Below are 13,256 nucleotides of genomic sequence, written 5' to 3' on the forward strand. Positions count from 1 at the left end.
GTCTGATGGACTTCCCTTTGTGGGTAACCCGACCTTTCTCTCTGGCTGCCCTTAAGATTTTTTCCTTCATTTCAACTTTGGTGAATCTGGCAATTATGTGTCTTGGAGTTGCTCTTCTCGAGGAGTATCTTTGTGGCGTTCTCTGTATTTCCTGGATCTGAATGTTGGCCTGCCCTACTAGGTTGGGGAAGTTCTCTTGGATGATATCCTGAAGAGTGTTTTCCAACTTGGTTCCATTTTCCCCCTCACTTTCAGGCACCCCAATCAGACGTAGATTTGGTCTTTTTACATAATCCCATACTTCTTGCAGGCTTTGTTCATTTCTTTTTCTTCTTTTTTCTTTTGGTTTCTCTTCTCGCTTCATTTCATTCATTTGATCCTCAATCGCTGACATTCTTTCTTCCAGTTGATCGAGTCGGTTACTGAAGCTTGTGCATTTGTCACGTATTTCTCGTGTCATGGTTTTCGTCTCTTTCATTTCGTTTATGAGCTTCTCTGCATTAATTACTCTAGCCATCAATTCTTCCACTTTTTTTTCAAGATTTTTAGTTTCTTTGCACTGGGTACATAATTCCTCCTTTAGCTCTGAGAAATTTGATGGGCTGAAGCCTTCTTCTCTCATCTCGTCGAAGTCATTCTCCGTCCAGCTTTGATCCGTTGCTGGCGATGAGCTGCGCTCCTTTGCCGGGGGAGATGAGCTCTTATTTTTTGAATTACCAGCTTTTCTGCCCTGCTTTTTCCCCATCTTTGTGGTTTTATGTGCCTGTGGTCTTTGATGATGGTGATGTACTGATGGGGTTTTGGTGTAGGTGTCCTTCCTGTTTGATAGTTTTCCTTCTAACAGTCAGGACCCTCAGCTGTAGGTCTGTTGGAGATTGCTTGAGGTCCACTCCAGACCCTGTTTTCCTGGGTATCAGCAGCAGAGGTTGCAGAAGATAGAATATTTCTGAACAGCGAGTGTACCTGTCTGATTCTTGCTTTGGAAGCTTCCTCTCAGGGGTGTACTCCACCCTGTGAGGTGTGGGGTGTCAGACTGCCCCTAGTGGGGGATGTCTCCCAGTTAGGCTACTCAGGGGTCAGGGACCCACTTGAGCAGGGAGTCTGTCCCTTCTCAGATCTCAACCTCCGTGTTGGGAGATCCACTGCTCTCTTCAAAGCTGTCAGACAGAGTCGTTTGCGTCTGCAGAGCTTTCTGTTGTTATTGTTTACTGTGCCCTGTCCCCAGAGGTGGAGTCTACAGAGACAGGCAGGTTTCCTTGAGCTGCTGTGAGCTCCACCCAGTTCGAGCTTCCCAGCAGCTTTGTTTACCTACTTAAGCCTCAGCAATGGCGGGCGCCCCTCCCCCAGCCTCGCTGCTGCCTTGCCGGTAGTTCACAGACTGCTGTGCTAGCAATGAGGGAGGCTCCGTGGGTGTGGGACCCTCCCGGCCAGGTGTGGGATATGATCTCCTGGTGTGCCTGTTTGCTTAAAGCGCAGTATTGGGGTGGGAGTTACCCGATTTTCCAGGTGTTGTGTGTTTCAGTTCCCCTCGCTAGGAAAAGGGATTCCCTTCCCCCTTGCGTTTTCCAGGTGAGGCAATGCCTTGCCCTGCTTCAGCTCTCTCTGGTCGGGCTGCAGCAGCTGACCAGCACCGATCGTCTGGCACTCCCCAGTGAGATGAACCCAGTACCTCAGTTGAAAATGCAGAAATCACCGGTCTTCTGTGTCGCTCGCGCTGGGAGTTGGAGACTGGAGCTGTTCCTATTCGGCCATCTTGCTCCGCCCCCAATTTTAATATTCTTAAGCTTCATTGTTTAGAAATTGCAAAGCTCCTAGAACAAAGAAAATAATGAACCTACAGACTACAAAAGCCAAGAATTGCTTATGAAGCCAGCCTACTTAGTTCACATAACACAGTGGGTGAACAAATTTCAGTGTACAAAATTGAAAATGTTTAGAGATATTTTACTGTTTTAATCATTCTAGAATAATCAAGTGTTCTAGAATTTTAAAATTGACCTCCAAGTTTTTAAATTTAAGCTTAGCTAGGTAGTAGCTTTCTCATATGTAAATAATAATATGTAAGAGAAGAAAACACATTTGTCAGTAACCTATAAAGTATTGCAAACCTCTTCCATGTGAATGGTTCACTGATAATGATAAAATGGGAAAGATCTGATATTAGAACAGGTCTTTTCCTGGTCACATAACTTTACTAGGCTACTGGTATTTTGCTCAGTGTGACTGAGCAGCAAGGATAAGATTTCTGTTTTGCAATGACAGCTTTGTTTTTTTTGATTCATATTTTTTTAAAAGACAGATCTAAATTTTGTGCCATGTCTATGATTAAATCATATCTATAGATGAGATATTTTGTCCAATTGAGAATTCATCAAATTAAATTTTTAATATCTGGATCGTTAACATTATAAAATCTTTCAGCTTTACTATATGTGTAACAATAAAATAACAATATATATTCTAGCACTAACAGTGTGCCTGGCACTATTCTAACTACTATATTAACTCATTTAATTCCTGAAGTAACCATGCAAGATAAGTACTATTTTTATATTTTACAGTTGAGGAAACTGAAGTACAGCAAAATTAAGTAACTATGACAAAGGTCACACAGTTATTGAATGGTAGATCAAATTTGAATCCAGGCACCTGATCTGAAGTTTTTTCTTAACCACTGCATATTTGGAACACATATCAGTATCATTGCACAAAGAACAATTTCAGTGATTAGGTTATTAAATATAATTATTTGAGATGCTATTTAAGGCAACTAAATTTATTATAGACTGCAGATTTCAGATTTGGTAAAATGTTGCCTGTTTTATTTATCCATTCATATATCTATTCAACAAATGTTAACACTTGAGTATAAGATCCTCGAGAGCAAAAACTTTATCTTATAATCTGCCTGTCTAGCACACAGAAAGTGTATCTGTGCTTTTATCACCAGTATTTGCATATAGTAGAGTTTATATATTTATTCACTGAAAAAATATTGAATGCTTGTGATTTGCAAAACATTGCCTTTTGCAAGTTTGATTTTGCATGCTCAGGCTTATTTTTTTTTTAATGACATGATTATAGAATATACCTTTAACCTATTTAGAAAACACATGGCTAGGTTTTTTTTTTTTGAGATAAGGGTGGTCTTACTCTGTTGCTCAGGCTGGAGTGCAGTGGTGCAATCATAGCTCACTGCAGTCTCCTAGACGTTAACTCTTTGGCCTAAAGTGATCCTCCTGCCTCAGCCTCCTGAGTGGCTGGGACTACAGGCACGTGCCTCTACACCTGGATAATTTTTATTTATTTATTTATTCATTGTTTTTAGTAAAACGAGGTCTTGCAATGTTGCTCAGGCTGGTCTTGAACTCCTGGGCTCAAGCAATCCTCTTGTCTCTGCTTCTCAAAGTACTGGGATTACAGGTGTGAGTTACCATGTCCAGGCTCACATAGCTAAATTTCAGCAACTGTGCCAGGACTGAAAGTAATTAACAGGCCACTATCTGAAACGGATTACAGATTATGATTATGGTAAATACCTGGTCTCATAGAGTTTATGATCTGATCTAGATGAATTAAAAGACCCAAGTTTATGAAGACTTATACATTATACCTTATACATGCTACTTGGGAATAGGATTTGATTTCATTTGGATGCAGAGAGCAATAATTTATCACTCTGGGTTTAGAATCGTATTAAATCAGGAATAGTTTTTGTGAGGTTCCATATTTGTTTTGACTTTATCAGGAATACAGTGTTCCATGGGGAATTGTAAGGCACCTTAATGTCTTGGTAAGAGTGAATTAGCAGAGGCTTTTAAGGATTGGACTTGTGTTGGATAATTTTGGAGAGGGTTTGAGGAAGCAAAGCCTACGGGTGCTGTCAGGGAGCAGGAGCAATTTGATGATTGATGGTAAGAATGAAATTTTTAGCATAAAATAAGTACTCTTATTAGGCAAGGGGGGGCTATATCTGGTCATTTATGTGGTTACACGGTGCCCTTGTTTTGTCTATATTTGGACATGAATAATGGTTTTGGGCGTGTTGTTTAATTATGCTAATGAAGTGACCTCGTGGTGTTATTTTTTGTGAAATTATTTATGTTTACTAGAGGGTACAGTAGCTTAGGTGTTAATTGCCAGACAGGACACCAACTGTTAGTGCTCCTTTTTTGTTTGCTTGTTTGTTTTGCTTTGTTTTGTGCCTTTTTCTCCTCAGAGGAAAACAATATTAAGAAAGGTGTGGCTCCACAGAAGAGTGTGGTTTGTTCTTGTGTTACTGGAAGGAAGGGTACATGTGAGCACCTGAAGGAAGCTGAAGCAGAAGAGGAGAAAGATCAAGTCATGGGGTTTATCCCAGAGTCGTAGAAAGATTTTCAGCAAGGCTAATATTCTGAGGTTTGCGTTTCACAAAGGTTATCATCAAAGCAGAACAGTGATTTGTTAGGAAAGTAAGATAGGCAAGGATAATTTGAAGAGTATTTTAGTAGTCATTATTTCAGAATAATAATGAGGGTCTCCACTAAGGCAATGATAGTGAGGATAAAGAGCAGGTAATTTATTTGGGAGAAATTTAGATGTTAAAATTGATATGCCTTGATTCCTGATAGATACAAAAAGTGAAGGAGAGTAAGGAAGTTAAGACTGACTACTTGTGTTTAGCTCATGTGATTGGGTAGATGATTGTTACTCTTCAATAAAATAAAAAGTTCAGGAGGAGGAGAAGGTTTGGGAGAAATAATGAGTTCACTTTTGAATATAATAAATTATGTATGAAACCCTTAAGACAAAATATCTACAAATCATTTGGATACATACATTGGTCCTTGATTTAGAAATACTGGCTTACAAATTATTAAATGGTAAAGAACCCTACTATTTCCTTAGTGAATAAGGTGATGAGCCTCCAAAGATGGCAATGAAAGATTAATTGTTACGTGGTAAGAGTTGGCTAGAAGATCTCATGTCCCATACCCTTAGAAGTAGAAGAATTCCTTTCTTTACAGAGACTTCTTAGCAGTCACTACTGAAGAACATAACAACTGGTGTCAGGGTCCTTGTGTCAGTGGCCATTGCCTTTCCCCATTCCTTTCCAACCTGAACTCAGTTACCAATTCTTTTCTCAATCCCCTATAGCATAGCTAAGAAACTATTAATGTTTAAACAAGTAAGGCTTTACTAAAGGTTCAAGAAAGCAATAATAAAAATTACAGAAATTAATATGCACTTAACTGATCTGGCTATTAAATAGAGCTGGTGTTCTGTAATGGTCCACTCTGTAACCTCTGGAATCCTCTATAGGAATAACTGAATAGCTTGCCAGCCTGCCAAATACCAGCTTTCTCCCACCATGAGGCACACTCTTGAATAAGCTTAGACACCTCAAAGTCTGCACCCCAAAGTAGAAGACAAAGAGAGCCCTTCCTTCACCCTTTATCTGTCTTCCCTGACCTGTTTCCTTTTCCTAGCCCCCACCTCTTTTTGGAGAGACATAGGAAATGTTCAGGACAACTATCTGTACCCACAGAAAGTAATCCAAGATTTAGTGTGTAGTAGATATAGTTCCTGCCTAATTTCAAATTATTTCTTAAAATAACCTCTTGTCCACAGATCCTGCTAAAAGATCTGAGTTTATGTAGTCTTCAGAGTTGTACCCTGTAATCTTGACCTCCAGGCTTAGCTAATTGGATTAAGAGTAGACACTTAACCCAGAGAATAGGAATTCAAAGTGTGATGAGTCAAATTTCATTCTCTCTCTTAGAATTTGGAATTAGGACACCACGAGTCAGTCAGTCAAATGATATTGAGCCTGGGCTGGGCTGGCCATGTGGTGGAAGTTTATGCTGATGAGTCAGCAGAGAAAGCCATTCTACAGAGAAGAGCAGAGGAATGGAGCAAATGGCAGAAGTAGGCAAAAGAGACTATGATTCTATGAGAGATGAAAATTAGCCTTCTAGTTGTTTCAGTTCTCACATGGTAATAGTTTGTTCCCCAATTAAGGTTGTCTGTGTAGACTTACAATAAAGCTGTCTTTATGTGAACCAGTTTAAATGGGTGTCCTTTTTTTTTTTTTTTTTTTTTTTTTTTGCATTGCTTTTGCAGCCAAATGTATTCTGATTAAAACACAGGGTTTGTAGGATTTATTACATTATCCATAATCTTCTCTAATTGATATTTTTGAAGGGGAGATGCCATCATTTTGTCAAATTAATATTATCAGGATATTTGAAATGTTAGGTTTTTCAGTTTTTTAGAAAAAGAAATCTGTGGATCTTAAATATTTGCATTACTTATTTTCATATGTGTTAAATCAAGTTAGAATGTTGCTTGATTTTTAAAAGACATATATGGTCAGTTATAGAAATAGTTGTCACTTGCCACAGAACAGTAGTAAAAAAATTTGTGAAATACTTGAATGTTGCTGAATAAAAGCATCATGACAAATTCATGGATACGAATTATTTAATGTAGATGTCACCATTTTAAGAAAAGAATATACATGATTGATTCAATAGGTTATATTTTAAAATAAATAATTAACTTGCCTGTTTTTCAAACTGATTGCTACCATGATAATAATACTGCCTTTTGTAATTTTTATTGGGCAATTTTTAACATCTAGATCTCCATATGAAAGCTTTTACCTTAAAATAGTACTAAAAACTCTTTGATCTATACCGATAGCCATGTTTAATTAAAATAGTGTGTTTTTCTTCCATCTATAAATAACATTTTTAGATATTTGACTCTACTGTGAAAGGAAAAGGTAATCTAAAACTTAATTTCTTCACAGACAGAAAAAACAAAGTAGGGAGGCCAGCAAGTATTCCTCTGTCCTCTGGCTATAGTACGGCATCATCAGATTCAACTCCCAGAGCCTCTACCATTAATTACTGTGGTTTGAATGAGATTTCAGAGGTAAGAAAATGCTTAGATTATTTCCTTTCTAAATTAGGAAAACGAGCAAGCATTAGTTTTAGTTGTAAATATTGCTGGCAAGAAAAATAGCAAAACTGAATCTTAGTCTCTGAAAATTCTTTCATAAGTAAACAGTACTTAATGCAATGTTTCAAACTGTATTTTGTACATTCTCGGTCCATCTTTGATGATGGTTTACTTTGAGAAGTCATCTAAATTTGTTGCTTTTTAAATTAAAGGAAACAACAATCCAGAAAATGGAAAGGATGAAAAAAATGTAAGTAACAGAAAGGGGCAACAGAAATTCATTTCTCCATAGGGAATTGGATTGGATTACAGTATATATAGAATGTGCATGTGTGTTTCAAACCTTAAAGGTCTCTCAGTCAGGTGTGGAATTTCCTTCAGGACTCCATTGGATAATAAATCCACCTACAGTTATGTGTTTGTGAGATGAGTCACTGTTTTAGTTTCCAACAAGTGATGTAAAACTTGTTGGAATTGTTAATGGAATTAACTGCAGATAGAGTATAAAGATATTTTTGGTTGGTAACTAATCAAGAGTATTATCTATTTTTGATAACTGATTTATCAAAATATTAAATAATATATGTAGATGGATGGTTTGGAGACATTTTCAGTATTGTGAAAATATCACTGGTGTTTTTCAGCGAGTTATAAGATACTAAAAATGATGTTTTTGTCTAGTACAAATGATGTGATTTTTCTAAAGAGCAGTTCAAAGGAAATATAAAATGAAATTGCATATAAGATGATTATGCAATCTACTACTATAGAAAATTATATTATTATTTTGAAATGCAAAAAGTACTTAACTTATACTCCAAGAATACAAGACTCATAATTGACTCTTTTTTTCCTCCCTCTGAGCATACTTAAGTTTATTCATAGTAACTGTACTTATAGATAAGAAAAATATTCAAATTTATTTTAGGCTAAAAAGCATAATTTCAACAACTAAAATGCTATGCTTTATTATGAATTATTGATTTACTTAATATATTATTTATTATATTTCAGGTTTGAAGAAACTGCAGAGTTATTGAAATGTCCAAATCACTACTTGTAGGATTTTCTACGTGAACTTTTCTAGGACTTCGGTTACTATACATATTGTATATTTTAAGAATTCTTTATACAGTTTTAATATACTGCAAATTTTTGACAATTTGGATTCCATTTGGTATATGAATTTTTGCATTCATTATTGAATAAATCTTTTAATATTTTTGAGCAATGATTATACTGCTTTACCTTGTGTCACTTTTTTTTTTTTTTAAGGAAAAACTCATGTTCCAGTCTATTTCTCTTACAGAGTGAAGTCATTACAGCACTGTATTTCTGTGTTGACATTTGTTGGCAGTGTGCTAAGTAATGTTTTTTAAAGCACAGGCTGGAGGACTCTGGTTTACATCCTGTTGGAAACATTCCAAATGGGACTTGTGTATTATACCCAGGAGGCTTTCATCTATGCCATCTTCGCATCTGTACTGATGAATAAATTATAATAAACAGTTAAAAATACTCATTGAAAATTAAATATAAAGACAGCTATTTCATGCTTGGTCAAAAACAGCAATACCTTTCCAGTTAACATTGAGAAACTAAGGTTAAGATTCCCCTTTTGTACTGGGAAACGGGCTTGAGGACTGTGGTCCTCAGGTTTAGACTAAGAGGACCGTGGTCTCAAGGTTCACCGTGAGAAATGTGTTGAACATTTTAGTGTGCTCTATTGTATGAATTTTTTTTTTTTTTTTTTCTTTTGAGATGCAGTTTCGCTCTTGTTGCCCAGGCTGTAGTGCAATGGCGTGATCTCGGCTCACTGCAACCTCCGCCTCCCAGGTCCAAGCGATTCTTGTGCCTCAGCCTCCCAAGTAGCTGGGATTACAGGCATGCACCACCATGCCCAGCTAATTTTGTATTTTTAGTAGAGACGGAGTTTCTCCATGTTGGTCAGGCAGGTCTCGAACTCCTGACCTCAGGTGATCCACCCGCCTTGGCCTCCCAAAATTCTGGGATTACAGGCGTGAGCCACCACTCCTGGTGGTGTAGCACTTTTTAAGACCAGTATAACAGACAGAGAATATAGCCATTCTAGCCAACATTAAAAGATACACTGAGGTGTCGTGTTTTTTTGAATGATGAAAAGTTACACATTTTTTGGAGAGAGAAATCTTAGCTGAAGTTAAATCAATGGAAAAATGAAATTTATTTTTAATATTTCTATATGAATTACCTTTTTAAAAAAATTATAGATAAAAGTGTAGCAGTAATCCCGGAAATTCCTCAAGAAAATTGACTTCATTATTTGGAAGGAAAAAGTGTATTTTTTTTTAATTATATGGACCATCTGATTATATTTTATTTATTCATCTATGGTATATATGTATAATTCGGTATTACACTGTCAAATATAAAATATTGTTATATGAGTAGAAATCACTTAAATTTTTTTTGTGTGTGTGAATTTGAAACAGCGTAAGAAATCACTTTTAAGAAAACATTTTTAGTATTCCTTTTTTTTTTTTTTCCTTTTTGAAACAGGGTCTCACTCTGTTGCCCAGGCTGGAGTGCAATGGCGTGATCTCAGCTCACTGCACCCACCACCTCCCGAGTTCAAGCGGATTCTCGTGCCTCAGCCTCCTGAGTAGCTGGGACTATAGGCCTGTACCATCATGCCCGGCTAATGTTTGTATTTTTGTAGAGACAGGGTTTCTCCATGTTGCCCAGTCTGTTCTCGAACTCGTGAGCTAAAGCTACCTGCCTACCTGGAACTCCCAAAGTGCTAAGATTACATGGGTGAGTCACCATGCTTGGCCACATTTTTAATATTCTAATAAATATTTGGTTGTCAGAACTTTAAAATGATAGCCTACAGAAACATACAATTTTGAATTTAACAGAGTTTCAGTAAATGTTTCCAGAATTAATGAAGCATGTTAGCTTTAATTTTTTTTGATTGTGAGAGAAGTACATTTATAAAAATTAAGAGGTTATAGTTATAACGGAAAAAACTACTGTATCGATTAACTCCTAAAATATCAGTACCAACATGGAACTATAGCACCACCTTGTGGTTAACATGGCAGTGTTTTACCTTTTATTAAAACAAGTGATTTCCCATCAAAGAGGATATTTTTTCCCTTTTGAAAAAGTCAATTTTAAAAAGAAACATTTTTGAAGTTTTCTTATGGAAGATAGAAGGAAAGCGTCTTTCTGCCTTTCTTTTTTTCTTTGTATAGTGCAGATACACACACTGTGAAATGACTTAAAACATTTCTAATCTAGTTTATATGCAGTGTGCAAAATATAAGTATATATTGAAAATATAAAATATTTCATATATGTTATCAGGTGGAAATTTAGAATTCAAATTTTCTTAAACTTTAATAACTTGTCTAACAACTCTGTAACAGGAACTAAAAATCAATTCATAATACATCATACATTTACACTTACAAAGAGTCTCTATCTTGACAACATAATTTTTGGAAAAATCAAATTCGACTTTATTGAAATTGTTGGACAGATCTGCAAATTGTTATTTTAAAAAGTTTTCTTGTTTAGGCAATTTGGCAAGTGGTTTCCAGTCATAAACTAGCCATTATTGATTAACTTGAGATGGTGAAGCAGGGGAGTTCTGAAAAGATTACCTGGAGCTACAGTAATTAACCCTAAGTAAAATTTTCATTTTCATTCTTTTCATTCTCTCATAAACTGGATGAAAAAACATTGTGCTGCCAACAAAGGTGTCAGTTGCTGCCCTGTCTGTGCTATGCTCTGAATAGGTCTAGGTAAAGATTATATGGAAATACTATAAAGAATACATAAGGTAAAATACTAGTCAGAAAGCCTTCAGAAGAAGTTAACATCAACTATACGAAAATTCTAGGTAAAGCTAAGTACTGTTGAGTTGGAAAAAAGTAGTTCTATCCTGGTTGCTTGTTTTCCTCTACTGTTTTTAATGTGATGTTGTAATATATTTTAAAAACAAACTTTGAAAACGTTGGGACCTTGTTTCATGCCATTCATTACTCATAACTATATAATTGATACACACTTTGGGAAGCATAAAAATTAATAAAAAAAAACTTCTCAATTTTCTAAACTACAACACTTTTTGAGCTCAAATAACATTGTAGCTTTGATTTTTACTTTTTAACAGTCCCCAGGTTTGCCTTCTTTCTTTGAAATGGAATGACATAAAGAAAGTGAAGTAGAGGTAGTGTGAAACATTAAACTACAAAATTAAAGCTTTAATTGTTGTGTCTCTTGAGTTTTAATGTTCCTAGTGAAAATGGCAGGTTTCTTATCCCACTCAGAGAAGAAAGCTGGAAAGTCAGTACAGCACTGACAGCAGTAGCACACTCAGAACATGCAAATGTATTTTTGAAGAGGAAATTTCTAAAAATTCATACTAATTGTATTATGACATGTTTATTCCTAATACTTGTGGGAATTAGGACTATATATATATGGTTTGGTTTTTTTTCCTCAGTGAAGTCCACTAAATCACTAGTAAAAATTTAATTTGATTTTGCTTTTTAATTATTTAAATGTAAAATATTAAACTCAGCATTTAAAAATTAAAAACATGGGACTTATTCAGTAACTATCCCAAATGTATAAATTATTTTAATTTTATGTTAGGGCGATGGGTGGTAAGAAAAGTAGAGAATCACGGGAAAGTTGAACAGTCAGGGAATTTGAGTGATGAGAAGGCTGAATATTTTGGAGTAGTTCTACTTCATTTTAGAACTTCAGTTCACTTAAGGTGTTACGTTCTTGGAGTGCAAATCAATTTATTAAATCATGAGATGTAGCTCTTCATTTGTTGAAACCCTGAGAGGCACTTGTGACAATGCAACAGAATTCTGTACATGTTTCGTATGTCTCTTGGCCATCCCTATAGATTTGCTTTTGCAGTTTCCCAGTAATGTTTGCCCCAGGTAGATCTCCTTTCCAGGCTCCCCATCAACAGTATTTCTGTGTTTGTTTTCTTGTCTCTGAAACTTTTGAGCTTTTCGAAGACTGTATCTCTGTTAGGATATTTATGAAAAAATGTTTAAAAATAAGCTATGGAATAGTTATTTGTAATTACAATTGTAAAACTATTAAGTTGAACTATAGTAAAGATTGATCATTTTTAGACTCATGACTGGCTCGCTTTTTTTTCATTTTTCCCATTCCCCACTTTGATGGGAAAGCATTACTTTCTATAAGTCCTCGTAAGGTGGAGGACGTTTTGTCTGCATGCCCTTTGCTATTGTATGGGAGGCAAAACTTTACCATCTTAACGTCTCTGGCTAGGCCTGAGAATTGAATTGACATAAGATAAATTAACAGGAGACAAACGGATTTTCCCATGTACATGGGAGCCCCCATAGGAAAATGAAGATCCAAAGATGTGGCAAAACGTAAATGCTTGTATAGTAGGTTGAACGAAAAGTAGCAATTGTGGAAAAGTAAAATGTATGAAGAGAATAAAGGAAGGTAAGTTATTTTTACAGAGACCATTTGTACAGGTTTTTCTCCACCTCCTCTCATCTCTGGTAGCAAGGATGTTTCTTCTCTCCTTGTACAGGGAGGGCATCTTTCACATGGAAGTGTTCTCCCTTCAGTGATACTACTTTTTTCCTGGTACACGGAGGGCAGTGTCTCTTTTGCATCTGCTGATTTTCAAGTGCCTTTAGCTCAAAATAATCTTATGCCAAAACGGCATATTTTGTGGTGGCATATTCTGCCACACTTCACTATCAAAAACAGTACATAGACTCTCACTCAAAGATTACTACTACTACTACTACTACTGCTATTACTACTACTACTGCTACTACTACTACTGCTACTACTACTACTAGTCCATCCCCTGCCTAAGTCCTGTTATTTATACTGTACTATCCTTTATAATATTTCATACATCTGTCTCCTTTCCCATTACCACTGTATTCAAGGTTTCTCATTCTTTGCTTGCACTATTCACTGATCTTGCCTCCTTGAGTGTATCCACACCACTATGAAAGTGTATTTTTTTAAATTGATTATGCCATGTTGCTGCTAAAAATGTATGTTTGTGTTTCTCCTATTACTAATGAGAAGAGCCCAGCTTTTTATGCTGGACAGCAAAGGCCTTTTTCCTTGAAGTCTTTGTTTCCAGCACCATCTACAATTCTGTAGAGAATATAAATACACAGAACTCTCTTAAAGTATGTTTTCAAACACATTTCTTTTGTCTAGAATGACTTTTCCTTTCATCTGCAAGTTTCTGCTTATCCTCAAAGACCTAATACCTTTCTTGGAAAAGCTTTTTTCTACTA

The 13,256-nt window shown here is 36.0% G+C and overlaps 1 protein-coding gene across 8 annotated transcripts in view; it reads left to right on the forward strand.

Moving 5' to 3' along the window:
- CEP44 (centrosomal protein 44) overlaps window positions 1–12,090 on the forward strand; it is a 47,945-nt gene extending 35,855 nt beyond the window's left edge. For 6 of the 8 annotated variants that reach the window (XM_073017729.1, XM_073017726.1, XM_073017724.1 and 3 more), the window contains 3 exons: window positions 6,794–6,918; window positions 7,158–7,195; window positions 7,960–8,180. In XM_073017729.1, coding sequence (XP_072873830.1) covers window positions 6,794–6,918; window positions 7,158–7,195; window positions 7,960–8,008 — 212 coding nt within the window. In that variant the 3' untranslated portion in view covers window positions 8,009–8,180. Of the gene's footprint in view, window positions 1–6,793; window positions 6,919–7,157; window positions 7,196–7,959 lie in introns of all 8 variants that reach the window. The other 2 variants (XM_073017723.1, XM_073017730.1) reach the window with 2 other exon arrangements.
- The last annotated feature ends 1,166 nt before the right edge of the window (window positions 12,091–13,256 follow it).

This window comes from Chlorocebus sabaeus, chromosome 7, assembly GCF_047675955.1.
Source record: "Chlorocebus sabaeus isolate Y175 chromosome 7, mChlSab1.0.hap1, whole genome shotgun sequence".
Lineage (NCBI taxonomy): Eukaryota > Metazoa > Chordata > Mammalia > Primates > Cercopithecidae > Chlorocebus > Chlorocebus sabaeus.